This window comes from Doryrhamphus excisus, chromosome 18, assembly GCF_030265055.1.
Source record: "Doryrhamphus excisus isolate RoL2022-K1 chromosome 18, RoL_Dexc_1.0, whole genome shotgun sequence".
Taxonomy (NCBI): Eukaryota; Metazoa; Chordata; class Actinopteri; order Syngnathiformes; family Syngnathidae; genus Doryrhamphus; species Doryrhamphus excisus.
Genome location: NC_080483.1, coordinates 14,875,038 through 14,901,074, shown reverse-complemented (window position 1 = coordinate 14,901,074; position 26,037 = coordinate 14,875,038). Strand labels below are relative to the sequence as shown.

General features: G+C 37.1%; 1 protein-coding gene across 1 annotated transcript; it reads right to left on the bottom strand.

The window, feature by feature from the left end:
- Positions 1–376: 376 nt before the first annotated feature.
- On the bottom strand, positions 377–25,792 carry LOC131106392 (25-hydroxyvitamin D-1 alpha hydroxylase, mitochondrial). The gene is made up of 11 exons (XM_058055389.1): positions 25,493–25,792; positions 25,300–25,326; positions 12,882–13,258; positions 10,477–10,667; positions 8,919–9,109; positions 6,996–7,196; positions 4,701–4,861; positions 3,172–3,338; positions 3,018–3,099; positions 2,751–2,948; positions 377–1,278 (listed from the first exon to the last, which is right to left on the bottom strand). Exons 3-11 carry the CDS (start codon positions 13,092–13,094, stop codon positions 1,165–1,167), a joined length of 1,518 nt encoding a protein of 505 aa, XP_057911372.1. The 5' UTR covers positions 13,095–13,258; positions 25,300–25,326; positions 25,493–25,792; the 3' UTR covers positions 377–1,164.
- Between the last annotated feature and the right edge of the window lie 245 nt (positions 25,793–26,037).

Genomic DNA, 26,037 nt, shown 5'->3' with positions numbered 1-26,037 from the left:
GTTTCATCCGGAAGTAGCGCGGTTTAAAGAACAATGGCGACACCCTGTGGCCTGGATTTAGTCATTATCACTTTATATACAATTAAATGTAGTTGTAGTATTCATTCATTTTAAATCCACATATTTGGGTTATTTCGGCATTTGTACTATATCTGTTTATGTACAGATAATGGTATTTGTCGTCTTGCTACTCATTGTGTGACAGGTAAACATTATGGTGAAAAATAATTGACCAACTGCTCATTGTGCAGTCCGCACACATGAACTTTGATACCCACTGTTATATTTCGTAGAAATTTCTGCCTACTTGTTACCGACTAGTCGCTTCAAAGAATCATTTTGATTGAGAGAAACATTGGCAATCATGATAGAAATGAAAAACGTGACACCGCTCCTGTACCCTGGATTTTAATGACAATTAAAACTGTTACAAAGTTTCATATTAATTTAGAATAAATACAGACACTAATGTTTCCAAATTGTAAAAAAAAAAAAAAAAAAGTGTTAGCATTGCCTTTACAGTACAGTCACATGTACAAAGTCCTAGTGAATTAAAAATCAATATTTGCACCATTTGTTTGAATGTGCAGAAATATTTACAGCAGCTGCCATTTGGGGTGCAGGTTTCTTCAAAAGAACCCGTCACAAAATATTTACAAACATAAGCGCCTTACGACAAACATTTTCATAAACTCACTGGTGCATCAATAAGGCCTGGAGATGGTCCAATCACTGCATCCTTTTTTTACCATGCCTAAAGCTCAATGTTTTTGGACAGTGTGCTCGTTCAAGATGTGGGAGGTCACGTCCTGAATGAACACAGTTCTTAATCACACTTGCATCATAACATCTAATACAAAAAAAAAAAAAAAAAATCATCTCCGAGGGCTTAACATGTTGAGTCCAGTTGTAATAAATGAAAGCATCTGAGGACATTCAGGGTGCTCTCAGGTTTTGTGCAGATATGAGCTCTCGTGGCTGTTTTAACATTACAGTCGCTTAAAAGGCTTTTTCCCTTTCCTGTGGAGCGCCTCAGCTGCTGTAATCAACTCCACAGGCCTGCTATTGGGCGTCTTCTGACATGATTCTTGAGCCGGTAACTCCCCGCCCGCGTGCTCTCCTCTGCAGACAGAGTCGTGGTCACGTTCACGTAACTCGGGTAGGTCATCGTTCAACAAACTGCAGGTTAATGACATTTTCAGGAACGAGCAGCGTCCGTGTCATGGGCTTCACAGAACCCCTTTTGGGGTCCGGCCTCACGTCGAACTCTATCAGGATCTAGAAACAGAGACAACACGGTGTCTTAGTGGGAGGTGTTTCTAATATCAAAGTATGAAATGTAAATGTGTCTTATTCAGGTATAAAATTGGACCAAAATTGAACATTTTTAACCAATGTGACGATTGCATTAATTCATTCATTTTCCACCGCTTTTCCTCACAAGGGTTGCTGGAGCCTATCCCAGCTGTCTTCGGGCGAGAGGCGGGGTACACCCTGGACTGCTCGCCAGCCAATCACAAGGCATATATAGACAAACAACCATTCACACTCACATTCATACCTATGGACAATTTGGAGTCGCTAAATAACCTAGCATGTTTTTGGAATGTGGGATGGAAACCGGAGTACCCGGAGAAAACCCACACATGCACAGAAAGAACGTGCAAACTCCACACAGAAGCCTAATATTTATTAACTGTACAGTGTTTTAATCATTTTAATAAGGATAACTCTTATACATATACATAACTAAATAAAACTAAACTAAATCAAAACTTCACATCTTGTGGTGTCCATAGTACCTGGAGTAAACCCACGCATGCACAGGGAGAACATGCAAACTCCACACAGAGATGACAGAGGGTGGAATTGAACCCTAGTCTCCTAGCTGTGCAGCCCATGACCATTGCATTCATTCATTTTCTACCTCTTTTCCTCACGAGGATCGCGGGGGTTGCTGGAGCCTATCCCAGCTGTCTTGGGGCGAGAGGCTGGGTACACCCTGGACTGGTCGCCAGCCAATCACAGGGCACATACGTATAGACAAACAACCATTCACACTCACATTCATACCTATGGACAATTTGGAGTCGCTAATTAACCTAGCATGTTTTTGGAATGTGGGATGGAAACGGGAGTACCCGGAGAAAACCCACGCATGCACAGGTTAGAACATGCAAACTCCACATAGAGATGGCCGAGGGTGGAATTGAACCCTGGTCTCCTAGCTGTGAGGTCTGCGCGCTAACCGCTCGACCGCCGTGCAGCCAGTGACCATTGCAATATCATTCAATTAGCTGTAGCTAATTTTGTGACTACTGCATATATGGTAATGGTAATGGTTTAATTTCATTTGAACATGCATCAGATTACACTTGAATGCATCACATAATCAGTTCACAGTTCCACATGTCCAAAAGGAGTAGGAAGAAGCAAAGCTTATTAAATCCTACCCCTCCATCTGGTACTTTTACAATCAGTAACTGTTACATTTGTTCACTTCCTGCTTTCCATAATACAGTTTAAGGGTTTTTTCTTTTTTTTTTTAATTTTGTAATTTTTTGTCCCGTACCGAAGTATGAGGTATATGAGCATCCAATGACATAATGTGTACCATAGTAAGTGTCAATATAGTGATATATATAGCACATCATGACTGGTTCAAGACTCTTCATCCTTGTATTTAGCAAACATCAACTGCTTGTATATATGAATATAAATATGGAACCGCACACAACAAGAGTGCTCACCCTGGTGAGAGCAAGGTAAAGCTCCAGCTCAGCAATACGGCGCCCGATGCAGCTCCGTTTTCCCACCCCGAACGGCACGGATGCGTACGGATGATGAGTGTGGTCCTTGTTCAACCATCGATGTGGCAGGAAGTCGTTAGGATTTGGGAACACAGTGGGATCCCGTGACGTTGCAAAGTGGCACAGGGTTATCAGAGTCTGCATGAGGAACGTTAAGTGTTAGATGATGATGATTCTACAGTACATACGACTCCTTAAGGGACTCACATTTTTAGGTATGAGGTAGCCCCCAACCTGGATGTCTCTCTCAGTGATGACTCGAGCGTTAGCAGGAATGACTGGATACAACCTGCAAAACGTTAACGTGAATAAACTTGTCATGTCAAACATGACCTCCTTTAGGAGGAAAAAAAAAACCTACCTGAGCACTTCTTTGACTGTGGCCTTCAGGAGAGGCATGCGTGCTACATCTGAGGCCTCGGGCACGGTCCTGCCTTCCATGACTGTCAAGACTTCTTCACGCAGTGAGGCCTGCACGTCAGGGTGGCGGGACAACTCGTACAGTGACCAGGACATTGTGCTGGATATCTGAACAACAATACCAAACAACCTTAAGGTATGGAAAAGGGATTTTTCATGGCAGGGTTTTGGGTTTTTATGATGTCATAGAGATACGCCCACCACAAAAAAGGCTATTACATCAAACGAGTGCAGTTACAGTCTATACATATATATATTGTATGGTCATATCACCTCGTACTTCGGTACGTGACAAAAAATAAAAAATAAAATAAAATAAATTAATAAAAATAAATTAATAACATAAAAAAATTCATTCATTCATGAATGAAATTAAAATAAAATAAATTTTAATAAATTAATAAAATAAAAAATATTCTTTCATTCATTCATTCATTCATGAATGAATAATTAAAAACTTTTTTAATTAATTAATTTTTTAAAATTATATTAGGAAAGCAGGAAGTGAACAAATGTAACAGTTACTGGTTGTAAAAGTACCATGAATCACGATGTCATGTTATGCTCCTCCAACTTGGATGTACAGTTTTGGACTTATAATAAAATAAAATAAAAACAACACAATAGAAAATAAAATAAAATAAATGAATAAAATAAAAAAAATATTCTTTCATTCATTCATTCATTCATGAATATTTTTTTATTTTATTCATTTTATTTTATTAAAAATGAAATAAAATAAATGAATAAAAAAAAAATATTCATTCATTCATTCATTCATTCATAAATATTTGTTTATTTTATTCATTTATTTTATAAATTTATTTTATTTTAATTTTTAATTGTGTTGTTTTTAATAAAATAAATGAATAAAATAAAAAATATTCTTTCATTCATTCATTCATTCATGAATATTTTTTTATTGTATTCATTTATTTTATTTTATTTTTAATTGTTTTGTTTTTATTGTGTTGAATAAAAAATATTCTTTCATTCATTCATTCACGAATTAATAATTTTTATTTTATTCATTTATTTTATTTTATTTTTTGCCACGTACCGAAGTACGAGGTGATATGACCATACAATGACATAATGGTTACCATAGTTACTGTCAGTAACTGTAACTGTCAATATATTATGGTACCCATTATGTCATATCACCTCATACTTCAGTATGTGACAAAAATAAAAGAAAACATTTTTTAAACTGTATTAGGAAAGCAGGAAGTGAACAAATGTAACAGTTACTGATTGTAAAAGTACCAGATGGAGGGGTAGGATTTAATAAGCTTTGCTTCTTCCTACTCCTTTTGGACATGTGGAACTGTGAACTGATTATGTGATGCATTCAATTGTAATCTGATGCATGTTCAAATGAAATTAAACCATTACCATTACCATTACCATATATGTAAACATACTCATTGATTAGCATTAAACATGGATATCCTATACGTGTGATCTTACAGTGTCAACGCCTGCAAGCAGCAGCTCAGTGATGTTGCTGTAAACAGTCTTCATGGGCAACGCCGTCTGGGACAGGAAGTAGGCAAGGTAGTGGCCGTCCACTTTTCCCCCGCTGTTTTTTTTCTCTGCTTCCCTCAGACGCTGGTCAATTTGGCCTTTAGCTGGGAGACACAGGACAATGACACAGCATGTAAACACAGTTTGCCGTTTATTGGTAAGTATGCTACCGCTTAACCCGCTCGGGGTCATGTGTGAGCTGGAGCCTATCCCAGTTGACTTTGTGCAAGCTGGACTGTTTGCCAGTCAATCAATATTGCAGCATATGAGTGAATCAGTAGATTCAACACTGTTCATTTCAGCTTTATCTTTAGCCATTTTGGTATATGTATAAACAATAAAAAGGCTATATAAAAATCCTTGATACAGTAGCGATGTTTTAAAATTGTTTTCATAAGACTGTATAACAATGCTCAATTTTGATCGACTTTGACGTCTCGTTCGTTAATTGCTTAGTAATAGTAATGGTTTTATTTCATTTGAACATGCATCAGATTACAATTGAATGCATCACATAATCAGTTCACAGTTCCACATGTCCAAAAGGAGTAGGAAGAAGCAGAGCTTATTAAATCCTACCCCTCCATCTGGTACTTTTACAATCAGTAACTGTTACATTTGTTCACTTCCTGCTTTCCAAATATAATTTAAAAAATTTAATTAATTATTTTTTATGTTTTATTTATGTATTTATTTGTGTATTTATGTATTTATTTATTTAAATTTAGCGGGACTTTGAGGTGAAGCAAAGCTTATTAAATCCTACCCCTCCATCTGGTACTTTTACAATCAGTAACTGTTACATTTGTTCACTTCCTGCTTTCCTAATATAATTTAATTTTTTAAATTAATTTGTAAATTTATTTTTTATGTTTTATTTATGTATTTATTTGTGTATTTATGTATTTATTTATTTAAATTTAGCGGGACTTTGAGGTGAAGCAAAGCTTATTAAATCCTACCTCTCCATCTGGTACTTTTACAATCAGGAACTGTTACATTTGTTCACTTCCTGCTTTCCTAGTAAAGTTTTTTTTTGGTCACATACCATATATGAGCATCCAATGACATAATGTGTACCATAGTAAGTGTCAATATAGTGATATATATAGCACATCATGACTGGTTCAAGACTCTTCATCCTTGTATTTAGCAAACATCAACTGCTAAAATTGCTAAAATAGGGTTTAAAACAGCAAGCACGACTTGCACTTTGTAAAAAAAAAAAGTACTTTCACTTCCTGCTTTCCTAATATAATTTTGTTGTTGTTGTTTTTTTAAATGTATTTTATTAAATTTTTATTCTAATTTAATTAATAATAATTGTATTAATTGTTTATTTATTAAACATTATTATTTATTAATAATTGTCATATTTTTTATAATTAAATTTAATTTACTAATATTTTTAAAAAAATTTATTTATTTTTTTAAAAATTTAATTTTGTAATTTTTAATTTTTTAATGTTTTAATTTTTCATTTTTTTAATGTTTTAATTTTTTAATGTTTTAATTTTTTAATTTTTTAATTTTTTAATTTTTTAATTTTTTAATTTTTTAATTTTTTAATTTTTTAATTTTTGTCATGTACCAAAGTACGAGGTGATATGAGCATCCAATGCCATAATGGGTACCATAGTAAGTGTCAATATAGTGATATGTATAGCACATCATGACTGGTTCAAGACTCTTCATCCTTGTATTTAGCAAACATCAACTGCTTGTATTGTTTCTTGAATTGGCTCATCGTTGTGCATTGTTTGATTTCCTTACTCAATCCATTCCATAGTTTGATTCCACATACTGAAATGCTATGGCTTTTTAATGTAGTCCTAGTCCCAAGTGTTTCAAATTTATTTGAGTGATTTTACATAAACTCCAAAACTGTACATCCAAGTTAGAGGAGCATAACATGACATCATAATTCATATTTAAGCCTTTACATTCCAAATCTTGTAGTGCGTGCGGTTTACGGGCTATAATCTCCGGTTTTCTTGATTATTCTAAACATGTTTGATGTTCATGTTTGGACCACTCAGATGGTCACACTGTACATGTGTAGGGTGAAGGGAGGATAACAACACAGCAACAACCAATAGAAGATGATCGGGATATAATTACAGGAAGTGAAGATGTCGTTTTGCGTGTTTGGTTTCAGCAACTTCATTCAAGGGATCTACTGTACGCCGTAATTCGATCATGTGACATTGTTTAAGAACATTTTGGAGATGAACCTACCAAATTCAAACATGTCGTCCCAGCACCGACAGAAGTGTTTCCAGGGCGTGGGGAACAACCAATGCAGCCATCTTGGCATAACCATGGTAGGGAGCGTCATGACAAACATGGTCTTGATGGACTGGATGAAGTTTTCCGTTTCCTTCGGAACTACTGCGTCCAGGCAGCCGAGTCGGGATTCAAACAAGACAGAAGCGATTCCTGTCCAAAAATGGAAAATTCAATGATTTAGTCTGGATTTTTTTAGGCCAGTGATTTTCAACTTTTTTTGAGCCACGGCTCCAATCTCTTGTCTACATGCGCCGTGAAAATCAACCAGAATAATCAATAGGGCATGCCCAGTAAAACGTAAACATCAACATCACGTGATACCGACTTCCCCGAGTTTTTCCTTCCACTTGTTGGAATAACGGGCGGCACGGCGGTCTAGTGGTTAGCGCGCAGACCTCACAGCTAGGAGACCAGGGTTCAATTCCACTCTCGGCCATCTCTGTGTGGAGTTTGCATGTTCTCCCCGTGCGTGCGTGGGTTTACTCCGGTTTCCTCCCACATTCCAAAAAACATGCTAGGTTAATTAGCGACTCCAAATTGTCCATAGGTATGAATGTGAGTGTGAATGGTTGTTTGTCTATATGTGCCCTGTGATTGGCTGGCCACCAGTCCAGGGTGTAGAAGACAGCTGGGATAGGCTCCAGCAACCAACGCGACCCTCATGAGGAAAAGCGGTAGAGAATGAATGAATGTTTTTTAAGCACGCAGGCCACACAGCTAGGAGACCCGAGTTCGATTCCACCTTCCACCTTCGGGCATCTCTGTGTGGAGTTTGCATGTTCTCCCCGTGGATGCGTGGGTTTTCTCCGGGTACTCCGGTTTCCTCCCACATTCCAAAAAACATGCTAGGTTAATTAGCGACTCCAAATTGTCCATAGGTATGAATGTGAGTGTGAATGGTTGTTTGTCTATATGTGCCCTGTGATTGGCTGGCCACCAGTCCAGGGTGTAGAAGACAGCTGGGATAGGCTCCAGCAACCAACGCGACCCTCATGAGGAAAAGCGGTAGAGAATGAATGAATGTTTTTTAAGCACGCAGGCCACACAGCTAGGAGACCCGAGTTCGATTCCACCTTCCACCTTCGGGCATCTCTGTGTGGAGTTTGCATGTTCTCCCCGTGGATGCGTGGGTTTTCTCCGGGTACTCCGGTTTCCTCCCACATTCCAAAAAACATGCTAGGTTAATTAGCGACTCCAAATTGTCCATAGGTATGAATGTGAGTGTGAATGGTTGTTTGTCTATATGTGCCCTGTGATTGGCTGGCCACCACTCCAGGGTGTACCCCGCCTAATCACACTCACCGCCTATATATATTTTCTTTTTTAATAAAACTGCACTTGTGAATAAAATATAGAAGGGTTTAGATTCCGTTTCACAGATGGCGCTAATGCACACAAAAGCTGCTTGCCAACCGCTAAAATAAACAACAGAAGAAGAAAAACACCACGAAGAAGAACGCAGTCTGACAACTTTCCGTTTGAGCGGATACAAGATCCCTCGATCGGATTGGTTAAAGGAATATTTGCAGGAATAAAGCAAATAAACCAAATGCAATTGGAATATTTGGGTCCATATATTCACGGCTATTGACTATAATATTTGCAAATGATGATTAATAAATGTTAATTATAAAAAAAGTGATATTGGATAATTCCTCGGTTTCTCAAGGTACACTAGTGGTTAAAAATCACAGTTTTTACGCCATGACAGAATGTGATGGACAAGACTTAACATGCAATACAAGACAAATTCTATTAGAGTCCATAAAATGAGGTTACATGTGACGGGAAAAAAATGTGCTGAGTCATGCGTTAACATGCACGTTGCATGTTCCAACGATCAGGCTTCTTCAATCAAAAAACGTCTCTCACCCTCGAGGCCGAAGTAATAGAACTCCTGCGTGATGTTGGTGACGAGGCCGTCGGGATGTCGGCGCAGGCGAAGTTTGCCGATGAGGTCACTGACCACGCTGTTGATGGTTTTGTCGTAAGCTTCCACCGCCTTGGGCCGCAGCATGTGCTTGCTCAGGAGGCTCCTCACCTCTTGCCATTCTTCTCCTTCACTGCACAGAAGCCATCTTATGAATGTTAGCAAGAGGTTCTTTATGTTGGTGAAATCTCATCTTTATGTTGGTGTTACAATTCCTCAGTTTTGCTAATTTTATTCACAACGTTGGAAGGAGAACAAAATGCTCCTTCTTAATTTTCCATACATGATGGATGATAGATGCACCTGTCACCTGATCATAATGGCCGACGATTAGTAAATCTTGACCTTTGAGTTTACTACACAGCTGTAAGACCGTGCAGATGTCCGTTTTGTTTTGTTTTTTAAGCACGCAAGCCAAGAGTTCGATTCCACCCTCGAGCATCTCTGTGTGGAGTTTGCATGTTCTCCCCCGTGCATGCATGGGTTCCTCCCACATTCCAAAAACATGCTAGGTTAATTAGCGACTCCAAATTGTCCATAGGTATGAATGTGAGTGTGAATGGTTGTTTGTCTATATGTGCCCTGTGATTGGCTGGACACCAGTCCAGGGTGTAGAAGACAGCTGGGATAGGCTCCAGCAACCAACGCGACCCTCATGAGGAAAAGCGGTAGAGAATGAATGAATGTTTTTTAAGCATGCAGGCCACACAGCTAGGAGACCCAAGTTCGATTCCACCTTCGGGCATCTCTGTGTGGAGTTTGCATGTTCTCCCCGTGCATGCGTGGGTTTTCTCCGGGTACTCCGGTTTCCTCCCACATTCCAAAAACATGCTAGGTTAATTAGCGACTCCAAATTGTCCATAGGTATGAATGTGAGTGTGAATGGTTGTTTGTCTATATGTGCCCTGTGATTGGCCGGCCACCAGTCCAGGGGTGTACCCCGTCTCTCATATGAAGACAGCTGGCATAGGCTTCAGCACCCCCCGGTAGAGGATGAATGAATGTTTTTTTTAAGCACGCATGCCACACAACTAGTAGACCCGAGTTCGATTCCACCCTCGGGCATCTCCGTGTGGAGTTTGCATGTTCTCCCCGTGCATGCGTGGGTTTACTCTGGTTTCCTCCCACATTCCAAAAACATGCTAGGTTAATTAGCGAATCCAAATTGTGCCCCAAAATGTGCCCTGTGATTGGCTGGCCACCAGTCCAGGGTGTAGAAGACAGCTGGGATAGGCTCCAGCACCACCGCGACCCTTGTGAGGATAAGCGGTAGAAAATGAATGTATGTTTTTTAACTCCAAATTACACTTTTATCGCCAAAATGTACAAAATGAACAAAACACTATCCGGTTAGCTGATGTTCTTCCACATCTTTTACCAACGACACATGAAAGCAGTTACAAAGTTAACACCTTAGAGGTCATATGTCAAAGGTAAAGGTCGTCTTGTAACCCAATCTTAGTCTGGGACATGACAGAGAGAGAGAAAGAGGGCACTCACGAGGTCAACAATCCATAGTGGTGACCTCTGAGCTTCCTGTAGTCCTTCCAAGAGGAAAGCTCAGAGCGGCAGGGGTGCTGCCCCTCCTGTCGCAGCACCTGCTCGATAAGCGCCGGATGAGCCACGTGGACCGTCAGGATGGGGCCGAAACTGGCCTTCCACATGGGGCCGTACCGCTGCAGTCCTTCCAGCTGGAACGTGAAAAAAACACACACACACCTCATGAAACGATGCATAAATTAGTCCCACCCCCACAATACATTACGTTTGGCTTTTGACTGCACTTTTTTTTTAAATACTACATTGCGGTGTTATTCCATTCATTCAGAACCCCCAGTGTCCTGTAAGGAGATGTTTATATAATCTCCCTAACGCTTTAAATCACTGCTTTTAAAGGTACAGTCGCACAAGATGAAAAAACACCACACTTTTGCAGTTTCTTGTGTTTAAAAAAAGTTTTTAAAAAAAAAATATGTGTGGCTGCTAAATCAGGAAATTGTTGTGGAATGGATGCGGTGAAATGCAGAATTTATTCTTGCAAGAACAGACAGTGAGTAGCACCACAGCGGTTTGTAGAGGATTTCAAAGCATCTAACACTAAAAAAAAAATTAAAAAAACTTTGAACAACTTCAAAGCTCACAGACTAACGGGTGTAAGAATAACTCTAATATAATTTTCCATATATATTTTATAGTATACATCCACTCAAACATTAGGCACACCTGTACAGTGGATCCAATCACTAGCAAATTGCATCATTATAATAGGTTTCTTCATAACACAAAATGTAACATTCCTAAAAGGTGCAACTGCCAGTCAAACACTAATACTGTACATAACAAAAGTACTACAAAATCACCATCCATTTTGCATCATTATAATAGGTTTCTTCATAACACAAAATGTAACATTCCTAAAAGGTGCAACTGCCAGTCAGACACTTATACTGTACATAACAAAAGTACTACAAAATCAGCATCAATTTTGCATCATTATAATAGGTTTCTTCATAACACAAAATGTAACATTCCTAAAAGGTGCAACTGCCAGTCAGACACTAATACTGTACATAACAAAAGCACTACAAAATCACCATCAATTTTGCATCATTATAATAGGTTTCTTCATAACACAAAATGTAACATTCCTAAAAGGTGCGACTGCCAGTCAGACACTAATACTGTACATAACAAAAGTACTACAAAATCACCATCAATTTTGCATCATTATCAAAGGTTTCTTCATAACACAAAATGTAACATTCCTAAAAGGTGCAACTGCCAGTCAACACTAATACTGTACATAACAAGGCACTACAAAATCACCATCACTTTTGCATCATTATAATAGGTTTCTTCATAACACAAAATGTAACATTCCTAAAAGGTGCAACTGCCAGTCAGACACTAATACTGTACATAACAAAAGTACTACAAAATCACCATCAATTTTGCATCATTATCAAAGGTTTCTTCATAACACAAAATGTAACATTCCTAAAAGGTGCGACTGCCAGTCAGACACTAATACTGTAAATAAGAAAAGTACAACAAAATCACCATCAATTTTGCATCATTACCATAGGTTTCTTCATAAGACAAAATGTAACATTCCTAAAAGGTGCTACTGCCAGTCAGACACTAATACTGTACATAACAAAGGTACTACAAAATCACCATCATTTTTGCATCATTATAATAGGTTTCTTCATAACACAAAATGTAACATTCCTAAAAGGTGCTACTGTCAGTCAGACACTAATACTGTACATAACAAAAGTATTACAAAATCACCATCAATTTTGCATCATTATAATAGGTTTCTTCATAACACAAAATGTAACATTCCTAAAAGGTGCTACTGCCAGTCAGACACTAATACTGTACATAACAAAGGTACTACAAAATCACCATCAATTTTGCATCATTATAATAGGTTTCTTCATAACACAAAATGTAACATTCCTAAAAGGTGCTACTGCCAGTCAGACACTAATACTGTACATAACAAAAGTACTACAAAATCACCATCAATTTTGCATCATTATAATAGGTTTCTTCATAACACAAAATGTAACATTCCTAAAAGGTGCCACTGCCAGTCAGACACTAATACTGTACATAAGAAAAGTACTACAAAATCACCATCAATTTTGCATCATTATAATAGGTTTCTTCATAACACAAAATGTAACATTCCTAAAAGGTGCGACTGCCAGTCAGACACTAATACTGTACATAACAAAAGTACTACAAAATCATAAATTTTGCATCATTATAATAGGTTTCTTTATAACACAAAATATAACATTCCTAAAAGGTGCAACTGCCAGTCAGACACTAATACTGTACAAAACAAAAGTACTACGAAATCACCATCAATTTTGCATACAACTTGGTCCTACCTGTAGCTGGTGCAGCTTTGACAGCCCCTTTCGTGGGAATAAGTCCCACGCGAAACCGAGCACCGACGGTCCGGGCATGTCATCCAGCGTCTTCGATGCCGTCCCGGCCGCTGCTGCGCCCTCGGCCCACCTCTCCACCCACTTGAGCAGGGGGAAGGCGCTCCGGCCGGATACTCTAAGCGCTTGCTGCAGCATCCTCCTCGCAGAGATCATGGAGCGGTCGCCGGATGCCGATGCTCATTTTCTTCCCCCCCTTCGGCTGGAGGCTCTATTTATAACCCCGGCAACCTGCTCCTCGAACCCGCGAAGATAAAGCTGTACATTTTGTGATTCGGGGCCAATCATGGGTGTAAGTGCGGCTCCAGGTCCCGCCCCGCCTGGATGAGACGATGGAGGAGGTGTGTCCAATCAGAGGGCAAGAACATGGACCATCCCAGAGAGGCAGCACACGTGGAGCTCCGGGGATAAATAATACATGACTTGTGTTTGCGTGTGCGCGTGCGCGGGGGGGAGTGAGTGGCTTATCTCTTCCACCTTGAAGCACTTTGCTCCCTTTGCAGACATTGACACATTTAAACGCATCACGGCACTTTTGCATTGTGTCTTGAGTGCCATTCAAGGCCAATGCAATTAGCTCGGAAAAGCGAGACTTCCTGTACATTTGAACAACTGCTTTTTGCAACAAATACCTGCTGTATAAACAACAAGTATTACATACTAGTGTAGCTTATTCTTCTGGGGATATCTACGGCATCCCTATTGGTAAAATATGATAATGGTTTTATTTCATTTGAACATGCATTACAGTTCCACAAAAGGAGTAGGAAGAATATAATTTTAGTTTTTTTTAATTTTTGTATTCTTTTTTTTTTTAATTCTTTTTTTTTTTTTTTTAGCGGGACTTTAAGGTGAAGCAAAGCTTATTAAATCCTACCCCTCCATCTGGTACTTTTACAATCAGTAATTGTTACATTTGTTCACTTCCTGCTTTCCTAATATAATTTACGTTTTTTTAAATTTTTTAATTAATTTTAAAAATTATTTTGATTTATTTTTTATTTGTGTGTTTATTTGTGTATTTATGTATTTATTTATTTAAATGTAGCGGGTCTTTGAGGTGAAGCAAAGCTTATTAAATCCTAACCCTCCATCTGGTACTTTTACAATCAGTAACTGTTACATTTGTTCACTTCCTGCTTTCCTAATATAATTTAAGTTTTTTTTTAATTAATTTTTCAAATGATTTTTATTTATTTTTTATTTATGTATTTATTTGTGTATTTATTGGTGTATTTATGTATTTAAATTTAGTGGGACTTTGATGTGAAGCAAAGCTTATTAAATCCTACCCCTCCATTTGGTATTTTTACAATCAGTAACTGTTACATTTGTTCACTTCCTGCTTTCCTAATATAATGTAAGTTTTTTTAAATTAATTTAAAAAAATATTTTTATGTATTTTTATTTATTTGTGTATTTATTTGTGTATTTATGTATTTATTTATTTAAATTTAGCGGGTCTTTGAGGTGAAGCAAAGCTTATTAAATCCTACCCCTCCATCTGGTACTTTTACAATCAGTAACTGTTACAATTTGTTCACTTCCTGCTTTCCTAATATAGTTTAAGTTTTTTTTTGTCACGTACCAAAGTACAAGGTGATATGAGCATCCAATGCCATAATGGGTACCATAGTAAGTGTCAATATAGTGATATATATAGCACATCATGACTGGTTCAAGACTCTTCATCCTTGTATTTAGCAAACATCAACTGCTAAAAGTGCTAAAATAGGGTTTAAAACAGCAAGCACGACTTGCTCCCACATCCACACTTAAGCATAAGTGATCTGTATTTAAGGTTAAAGTGGAATAACAGGCAGTTCCGGTGCTAGGCTATTTGAAACCCGCATAAGCACGGTTGTTTTTGCTGACTTGCTAGGTTTTCCTAGCAAAGGATAAAATCCTGACCTGATTTAATTTGAAGTGGAATTTGTGTAAATCGTATAACAAACCCACGGCTTTACTTTCAATCTTTCTCAAGCCCCGAGGCTGACACTTAGCCGAGGTGCTAAACAGAATTGTTAAATCAGGAGTATTGACCGCTAATCTCTGTTTTGCAGAAATTAGGATTTGGAGGAGGACTGCGCTTAATCCTGGCCCTAGCGGGAAAGCGTGGGTTGCCGGCTGGGTGACTAAGTACTGTATCCGGGCCCCCTAACCCTGTGGTTATGTAGCCTGGGGCCATCAGTCCCGTGTTGAGCCTCTTTGACACCTATGGGCCGCACATTTTTGTTTGTTTCCTGAGTTGCACTTTAAATTCACACATGGAACTGCAAATTACTGTGTCTGCATACGTACGTACTTACGTATATTTATATATATCCCTTCCTGATATCTTTTTTTGGTGCATATTTGTCACAGATGATTACCAAATCTTTTGATTATTAAGGGAGAAAAATATTCCAACTGTGTGAAAAAGTCAGTTCCTGCCTGGAAAAGTGTATGAAGCCATTTCTAAAGCTTTGGGACTCCAGCAAACCACAGTGAGAGCAATTAACCACAAATTGATAAAACCATGGAACGATGCTGAACCTTCCCAGGAGTGGCTGGTCAACCAAAATAACCCTAGGGTTAGGGTTAGGGTTAGGTTGAATAATTTAATTTAATTTAATTTAATTTAATTTAATTTAATTTAATTTAATTTAATTTAATTTAATTTAATTTAATTTAATTTAATTTAATTTAATTTAATTTAATTTAATAATACAAATTAAATAATTTAAAATAATTTAAAATAATTTAATTTTATAAATTGTTATATTTAAATATATATTAAAATATTTATTTTAATATTTACTTTAATTTAATAATTAAATATATAACCATTTACAATGTATAATAAAGCTCCAATAAAGTAAAACGACTCACCCTTTGACGACTTGATATGTGTTTGCAGAGTACTACTGTCACCTAGTGGTGTTGTATAGGTATTGCTGGAATTAAGAAGAGCTCACTCATAACATACGATGAAACTTTTGTTGCACTTTAGAGTCCAGGAAATGTTTAAAATCGCACTTTTGCGGCATTTGAAAATGGTTCCTAATAATAACAATTACCGAAGTTGTAAGTAAAGCAAAACATACACATGATGGAGCAACTCAATATTGCAGAGTCATGAAAAGATCAGGTGACGTTGCGATGCCTTCAAGTGACTTAATGCGCCATTTCAATGACACGTGTTAGAGATTCACAACTCCTTGTCAATAGCATGTCTTATATCAATAGGTAAACTTGAGGTAAGACAGCGTTGAGACAAAATAAATAGGAGCAAAGAAGATGATGACATAACAAAGTCAGGACTACGGATACCAAAGCTGCAAAAACCGGAATCAATAAAAAACATTGATAATATTGGCAGCTGGGAGGGAGTATTTCCAAAAATCCACATGCATGACCCTGATTTTTTTTTCGGGTCACTGTCCTTGTTACATGAACACAGATCCTGTTTCAAAGATACCAGCGTTCACAAATGAGGACAGAAGACACGGAATGTGGACACGAGACAGGTTACACGAGACTTCCCAAGTGGAAGGCTTTGCATTATCTTGAAGGTGAATGATAAACAATGACCTCTGAAATTTATATGAACACATAAACAACTTTTAAACAAGGTCACCGCGGAGCGCCTGTGTTGCAAAACACAATGCAAACACGCCTAAAACCTCAAGAATCATGGCGGAGACGCAGACACAATCTTAAACCTTGTTTACACTTGCACGCACTTTGTCCCCGCAGTGGGACGCCATTTTGGGTGCCAGTGGGTGAAATCGGCCATTAACGGGTGTGAAGTATGTGTAAACCAGGGGTCTCAAACATGCGACCCGCGTGCCAATTATGGCCCGCAGGACACTAGTTTGAGGCCCCCGCCTTGATATGAAAGTTTAATGTTAGTGCGGCCCGCGCAAGTTTGATATGGATGCTGTATGGTATCATGTACCCAGAAAAAATTATTACGTTTGATTAATGTTCATGTTAAAGGTTAAATAACTGTTAATAGTTATCCTCCCTATCCGTGTGGAAGTGGTACGTTTTTTTTTTTTTTTTTTTTTGCTGTTTAAGTTTAAAGGAAATAACTTGAAGGCTACCGTTTAGGTCGCTAGGTCTCTAGTTTGCGAGTTAGCATGTGTCACAAGACCCTGCAGTTGCGCAATATGTTGTAAATTAAAAAAGAGTATAAATGTGACTATAGTCGTGTTTTGTCATGTCTACAGGGCTCTAATAATGCTTTGTTCATTTTAATCTGAAAAAATAATTTGTCTACCCACCAACTATATGTGGTTTCTTAAGTTTTTATTATTTGCCGTTTTATTATTATTATTATTATATTTATTTATTTATTACTGATTGATTGATTTTCTTTATTCTTGATTTGTTTATTTATTTTTCATCTTATTTTGTGTAGAAAAATAAAAATTAAGATATTTGAAAACAGTGGAATGTTTTATCAGAGCTTTTATTGTAGAAAATCGGAACCAAAGCAAAGTTTATTAATTTTTCTGTTTTTAATAAATGCGTTTTTTTTTTTTTTTTTGGAAAAACTGATGCGGCCCAGTCTCACCCAGACCCTAGCCCCAGTGGCCCCCAGGTAAATTGAGTTTGACACCCCTGGTGTAAACTGTGCCGGGGGTGCACGAGCCAAATTTTTGATATGTTCAAAATTTGCGGCTCATAACATTTGTGTACTCGTCTTGAATGCAACAATACATATATTAACATACGTGTCGCATTGAAGGGGTTAACTTTTCCACCACCTCTCGGAGCGATTCGGGGGAATTCTCAAGCAATTTCTGTCCCGTCTTGGAACGTCCTTGTGATTTTCCGTTGATAGCTAATGATAATGCCCAAAGCGATGTCTTCCAGTCAGCTTTATTGCCTCAATTCTGTTCCTTGCACATTCTCTATCTTGTAGCTCATCTTTTGGTCCCTTGCTAAGAGTGAAATTCATGCATCGACAATACGTACGAGACACGTAAATAGTTATCGTGGGAGGGTGGTCATTTTGTGCACCATTTTCAGTAACGAATTTCATACTAAGTGTGTAATTTATGCATAATCAGAACACAAACAGTAGGCCAACTGGTCTCTATACTTTTCAAATAATGTAATAAATAACTGACATATATTTCGGGACAATGCGGAGGTTATACGTCGCTTTACACATGGGTGTGCTAACTTTTTATACAGAAACAACAAAGGATGCCACCGTTCTCCTTTTTTATTAAACATGCTAGCTTGTACTAGACCGGGGGTCGGCAACCTTTACTATGAAAAGAGACATTTTACCCAAGATCCCCAAGACCTTTGGGAAAATACTCTGTGGTCTGATAAGAAAATATATATTTTTAATTCATTACAACATTCCAACAGTAAAATATGGTGGTGGTAGTGTGACGGTCTGGGGCTGTTTTGTTGTTTCAGGACCTGGAAGACTTGCTGTGGGAGGCGGAACCATGGATTCTGCTGTCATTTTGTGCACCATTTTCAGTAACGAATTTTATGCTAAGTGTGTAATTTACACTTTTCAAATAATGTCATAAATAAACGAAATTAATTTCGGGACAATGCGCAGGTGTTATACGTCGTTTTACACATGGGTGTGCTAATTTTTTATCCAGAAACAACAAAGGATGCCACTGTTCTAGCCTCCTTTTGTTTATTAAACATGCTAAATACAATTCAGTGTTGCTTGTACTCGACCAGGGGTCAGCAACCTTTACTATGAAAAGAAACATTTTACCCAAGATCCCCAAGACCTTTGGGAAAATACTCTGTGGTCTGATGAGAAAATATATATTTTTAATTCATTACATCCGGTGTAAAAGTAACGCTGCATTTTAGAAAAAGAACAACATTCCAACAGTAAAATATGGTGGTGGTAGTGTGATGGTCTGGGGCTGTTTTGTTGTTTCTTCTGTCATTTTGTGCACCATTTTCAGTAACGAATTTCATGCTAAGTGTGTAATTTATGCATAATTTATGCATAAACAGAACACAAACAGTAGGCCAACTGGTCTTGGTAAAGGTAAAGCTGCTAACCACTAGGCCACTGCGCGGCACTTCATAGTGAATATGATGAAGGAGACTCCTCCTTGGGCTCACATTTGGAGGCATACTTGGGCATCTTTGGCTTCCCTCTTGGGAGTGGAGGTGCGTTTAGGCACATGTTGGAAAAATGCCATGCGGCCCAGTTTCCCAAGGGGGAAGGGATTGTGGGCTACGTGACAGTCCATGTTGGAATTCATCTTTCGCTCAATAAACCGCAGCTCCCTCATCATGACGCTATTTTTAATTGTGCGTCAATGACTTAGACTAGGGGTCAGCAACCTGCGGCTCCAGAGCCGCATGTGGCTCTTCAGCGTCTGTGTTGTGGCTCCCTTTGCAATGCTCAAGAAATTTTTTTAGCACTCGAATGGGAAAATCCGCATCTTTGTAATGAGTTTTTAAAAAATCTGACTTTCTGTGAGACCCTGAATGGGTCCTCATAGATGAGTTTTGACTAGTGATTGGATGAACTGGAGGGGAAGCGGATATTTGGCTGCCTGCTTTGGTTGGGATGTTATATATCTTCCCTCAACGTGGTCAACTAACCATGAATAACCCCCCCCCCCCCCCCCCGCCCCCGAAAAGGAGCATCTCTGCTTCTCAATATATTCTTTTAAATAATGTCCACTCTATTTTCCTTTAGTGAGTGTGGGAGGTAAAATGGCTAATTTGATAATAAAGGTTGCCGACCCCTGACTTAGACGTTCATTTTTGCCCACTTTATTTTATTCATTAGGCTGCTAATTCAAGTCCGCACAAGAAGATTAAACTCGGGGGGGCCAAACATGATATATTTAATAAATCAAGGGATTTATATGTATGATAAAAACTATAAAGAGTGTCGTGAAAAGAAAAGGCCTCTTTGTGTCGTCGTCGTGCGGGTGGGAACTGATGTGGTCCAGTTGTAGATCAAGTTCTAGAGCCGGGGCAGGGACAGCCTAAGAGGTATTTTCCCCTCATTGTGTTGGCGGGCCGCCCAGAGGGGAGACGGCTCTATGGTCCCAGACTAGTATGTTAAAGTTCATGGCTGCAGTCTGCCTGTGGGCTGGTTCTCAGAACGGCGTCTTTGTGCACACGCATGCATGCACTCAGACACGCGCGTGTGAAAGTGTATGCGGCGGTCTGTGTCCAATCTGGTGTGTTGTGTTCCGCCTGCCTGCCACAGAAAGGGGATGACTTTGTATTTATGGGAGTTGGGGGGTGGGGTTAAATCCAGCAACCCCCCACTTGTCCTGCCGCCACACCCTTTCTATATGCTGCTTTGTTATTCACTATAGTCTACCCTACACTACAGTGTGTAATATAAGTATATAATGTGTAACAGCTTCACCTGTATTGACTGGATGATGTAAATAGTTAATAAGAGTGGACCTAAAATGGAACCCGGGTGGAACTCCTATGCAAACTTAAAAGTATATAAACATTCAAACTACCGTATTTTCACGACTATAAGTGTGTAATATAAGTATATAATGTGTAACAGCTTCACCTGCATTGACTGGATGATGTAAATAGTTAATAATATTGTGGACCTAAAATGGAACCCTGGTGAACTCCTATGCAAACTTAAAAGTATATAAACATTCAAACTACCGTATTTTCCAGACTATAAGACACACTAATTATTGATAAAAACTTCTGTGATTAATTACATATATTATATGTAAATAATTATATATTACAAATATTTTCTATGCCAGAAATGCATAATTATGTAGAAAAAAAATACATAAGTTGCACTGGAGTATAAGTCGCATTTTTTGCGGGCAATTTATTTTCCAAACTACTTGACCGTAAACCGTATTTTCTGGTTTTTCTATGTATTTTTTTAATATATTTTTTTAACTGTATTTTCTATGTATTTTGTATATATTTTTAATATATTTTTTTGTATGTATTTTATTGTGCCAGAAATGCATAATTATGTAGAAAAAAGTCGCACTGGAGTATAAGTCGCATTTTTTGCAGGTAATTTATTCTACAAACTACTTGACCGTAAACCGTATTTTCTGGATTTTCTATGTATTTTTGTATTTTTTTAATGCATTTTTTAAACTGTATTTTCTATGTATTTTTGTATATATTTTTTTGTATGTATTTTATTTTAACATATTTTCTATGCCAGAAATGCATAATTATGTAGAAAAAAATGTACATAAGTTGCACTGGAGTATAAGTCACATTTTTTGCGGGTAATTTATTTTACAAACTACTTGACCATAAACCGTATTTTCTGTATTTTCTATGTATTTTTGTATTTTTTTAACTGGATTTTCTGAATTTTCTATGTATTTTTGTATGTATTTTATTTTAACATATTTTCTATGCCAGAAATGCATAATTATGTAGAAAAAAACATACATAAGTCGCACTGGAGTATAAGTCGCATTTTATGCGGGTAATTTATTTTCCAAACTACTTGACCGTAAACCGTATTTTCTGTATTTTCCATGTATTTTCCATGTATTTTCCATGTATTTTTGTATTTTTTTAAACCATATTTTCAGGATTTCCTATGTATTTACATATATTTTTTTGTATGTATTTTATTTTAACATGTTTTCTATGCCAGAAATGCATAATTATGTAGAAAAAAAACATACATAAGTCGCACTGGAGTATAAGTCGCATTTTTTGCGGGTAATTTATTTTACAAACTACTTGACCGTAAACCGTATTTTCTGTATTTTCTATGTATTTTTGTATTTTTTTAACCATATTTTCAGGATTTTCCATGTATTTTTATATATTTTTGTATGTATTTTTTTGTATGTATTTTATTTTAACAGTACTGGAGTATAAGTATTTTTTTTTTCATTTATAAGTCGCTCTGGAGTATAAGTGGCAGGAACAGCCAACCTATGAAAAAATACGGTATATATATCTATGTACCTTTTGAGCATATTGTATTGGTTTTAACCGTTGTTATAAAATGAAAAATAGCTAAATGGTGGTTTGATTTGTCAATAAGCTGGTATTAGATTATGTGACTAATTAGACCGGGTGGTGCTACATGTGATTAAAATATATTATTAAGATATATTGATAATAAAAGGTGCAAACCATCTATGCACCCAATCCTGCAAAATGAAGTCATAGTTGACAAACTGCTCTGTGATGGTCCGACACAAAATGTAACAAATTGGGTTGCGGTCAAGTTAGTGTTTAAAATTGTTTTTGGAAATCCCATCCGTGGAGTCTTTTGGGGCTAAAAAGGAAAAAGGACCACCCAGCCGCCATCTGAACCAGTATGGGGGCGTGTCAGCGGCCTTTGCGTAGCCAATTTGTACCTCAGTAAAGACAACATTACGAGCGAAGGGAACCTTGCGGCCATCCAGATGATTGCTTATTCAAACGACGCCACGCCAAGAAGGCAACATTGTGCCGTGGTTTTTGTGGTGCAGGAAAAGAATGTGCAAATTATTACCTTCTATATTTATTTTCATTTTACACAACGTTCGGAACTTTCGGCTTTGCGATTCATTTCTTTGAGCCAAATTTTGCAACCTTTTAGGGAGTGTCCACCAAATGTATTTTAGCGCTGCCAGGTTATGCAACTTCCAAGTCCAGCCTCTTTTATTTTGATTGGAAAGGAGACTTTGCAGTAAACGTAAGTTTTTAACTCGAAAGGCAATGAAACATCAAATGTTGATGTATTATTACTATTATTATTACTATTAATATACTATTAATAAAATAATTTGTGCACAGAGTTAAGCTAAATTTGGACTCAATTTAATTTTAGCATTGTTTTTTAAATACATAAATAAAGCACTTCACTTATTACTGTTAGTGGGCTGTGTGCAATTTTAATATTTATTGATTTTGATTTAATTTATATTTTTATTTATAATTTTTATTTAATTCATATGAGCAAAAGACACTGCAAAATGTCATAATATTAAGACAATCATAAGACGAACTACTTTATATACTACACACTGTACATCAATAATGATTCTGAATTTACACTGACAGTATTTTTAAGAAATAAACAGCCATCAAGTTTGCACGTCATTTTCATGAATTTTAATGTTTTTTTCTTTTATAATTACTTGAATTACTAATTTTCACATACAATTAGGGATCCATTGTTATTGTACGGTATTACTATTTATTTTTTCAGTGTACAACCAAACACTTCTTTATGACATTATTTACATTAAATTTATTTTATGCTCTTTTTACTGCAATATTTATTTTTTTATTTAATATTTTGGGCATTTCAGCTTCTTATATTACTTATTGTAATATTTATTAATCACATTTTATGTATTGGTTGGACTGATTTTATATTTAATAGTTATAATAGCTTTGAATTACTTTTCATTAATGGTTCAACCCCATAGGTATGAATGTGTATGAGTGTGAATGGTTGTTTGTCTATATGTGTGAATGAATGAATGAATGATTTTCATGTAATTATTTAATTCATATGAGCAAAAGACACGGCAAAATGAAACATAATTTTATAATCATAGTCATATTATAGTCATAATATTAAGACAATCACAAAACTAACTACTTTATATGAATACTGTACATTGATAATGATTATGAATTTACACTTTTTAATGAATTAATATTCAAATGTAAAGCAGCCATAAAGTTTGTACTTAATTTTCATTAATTTTAATGTTTTTTTTGTAATTACTTGAATGACTCATTTTCACATACAATTAGGGATCCATTTTTATTGCACGGTATTACTATTTATTTTTTCAGTGTACACCAAACACTTCTTTATGACATTATTTACATTATATTTATTTTATGCTCTTTTTACTGCAATCTTAATTTTTTTATTTAATATTTTGGGCATTTCAGTTATTGTAATATTTATTAATCACATTTGATTTATTGGTTGGACTTAATAGTTATAATAGCTTTGAATTACTTTTCATTAAACCCCATAGGTATGAATGTGAGTGTGAATGGTTGTTTGTCTATATGTGCCCTGTGATTGGCTGGCCACCAGTCCAGGGTGTACAAGAACAGCTGGGATAGGCTCCAGCATCCCTGCGACCCTCTTGAGGATAAGCGGTAGAAAATGAATGAATGAATGAATTAATGTTTCAACCACTGCACTGCATCCTAGAGACTTTATTGGGTTTGATTCCCTTTGTTTGTCACCCACGTGCAGGATTTTAAGATGTAGCATCTGTTGAATCAAGAGCATCTGGATTCCATATGGACTCGTACGTGAATGACTATTTTTTTTTTTTATCGTTTGCATGCTGAATGTTCTCAACATGTGATGATCAACATTGCTCATTACGCCATGTGACGTGAACGTCTGGGGAATGGGTTGGCCTTTAGCCATACGATTTACATGTCTGTATTACGTAACAGTACACCCTGGACTGGTGGCCAGCCAATCACAGGGCACATATAGACAAACAACCATTCACACTCACATTCATACCTATGGACAATTTGGAGTCGCTAATTAACCTAGCATGTTTTTGGAATGTGGGAGGAAACCGGAGTACCCGGAAAAAAAAACCCACGCATGCACGGGGAGAACGTGCAAACTCCACACAGAGATGGCCGAGGGTGGAATTGAACCCTGGACTCCTAGCTGTGATGTCTGCGCGCTAACCACTCGACCACCGTGCCGCCCCTTTTCTGTATATTTATCATCAAATTCGTTATTTTTTGGCCCATTGTAACTTTTCCACAGTATTGTCATAAAGTACTACCACAAATGAAGTACCAACCTGGCATTGAGTACTGTAGGTTTGAAAGCAACACTTCAATGCAAACAATCAAGCGCCCCGGGGGCCCCCAATTCCATCTTTAGGGGACATTTATTGCATCATAAAAGTGAAAAAGCGCAGATGGAGGCGGCTGTGGTGTCTTAGTTTGAGTCATGTGATTGAAAGCGAATGGAGTAACGAGGCCGCCATGACATCATGAGCTACAGGTGTAAACAGTTAGCGAGTTAGCTGCAGTTGCGCCGTTTCAAAACAATTACCGGCGCCCATCAGCAGTTCTCATTTCCGACTATTTATCACTTGCATGTGTCGAGGCCGGGCCCGGAATAGACCTGGTTTTCATTTCATACGAACAACAGTGAGTCAAATGGAAGGGGGGTGGAGTGGGGGGGGGGGGGGGCATTTATGGCGCAATTATGACCTAAAATTTAAGATTAGAGGGAGCAATGTTAAATCCTTTAATCCCCATCGGGACAAGGGGTCAAATGAGGCAACTGACCGAAGCCTGATGGTGGAAGTTGCAGGTTATTTTCAATCAAAAGTACATAAATGGTGTATTATTTCTAGTATATGGATAAAGTACATTACAGAGTACATACCAGAGGTGATTCCACTTGGTGTAAAATCTGCAAAAAGAGACAAATAATATTCATAATTGACATGGATTCCCCTCCATTCACGCCACAGATGACGACTAGCGAGGTGGTTTTGTAGGCAACAGGAAGTGGAAGGAATATGAGTGTTTTACATGCGAGTCTTCAAGGTGCTGAGAATCAGTTTGTGTGTCCTTACTTTAGAGCAGGGGTGGGCAAACTACGGCCCGGGGGCCACATCTGGCTCACCAAGTGTTTGAATACGGCCCGCCTGTAACATACAACATAAAACCTGACATCATGGCTTGAGCCAAACTTTTCATTTTTCAACCTTTTATCAATTTCATTATTTGATGTGGTCTGGGACACAAGCACATATTGTTATTATTATTATTATTATTGTTGTTAATATTATTAATAAGAATTTAATTAAATACATTTAATTTATAATGCACTTTACATCAAATAAATTATAGTATTATTATTAATAATAATAATAATAATCTTATCATTTTTAATATTAACAACATTATTATTATTAATATTAACAATAATAATAATAATAAGATCATTTATTTGATGTAGTGTGTTATAAATTAAATGTATTTTATTTATTATCATTATTACAATTGTTATTATTATTACTATTAATATTATTATTATTATTGTTGTTAATATTATTAATAAGAATTTAATTAAATACATTTAATCTATAATGCACTTTACATCAAAATAAATTATATT

Coding starts and splice junctions, on each gene's coding strand:
- LOC131106392 (XM_058055389.1), bottom strand. CDS start 13,094: ATGATCTCTGCGAGGAGGATGCTGCAGCAAGCGCTTAGAGTATCCGGC. Junction 4,862..6,995: donor GGACGACATGTTTGAATTTG/GTAGGTTCATCT, acceptor TGTGTCTCCCAG/CTAAAGGCCAAATTGACCAG. Junction 3,339..4,700: donor TGCTTGCAGGCGTTGACACT/GTAAGATCACAC, acceptor ATTGTTGTTCAG/ATATCCAGCACAATGTCCTG.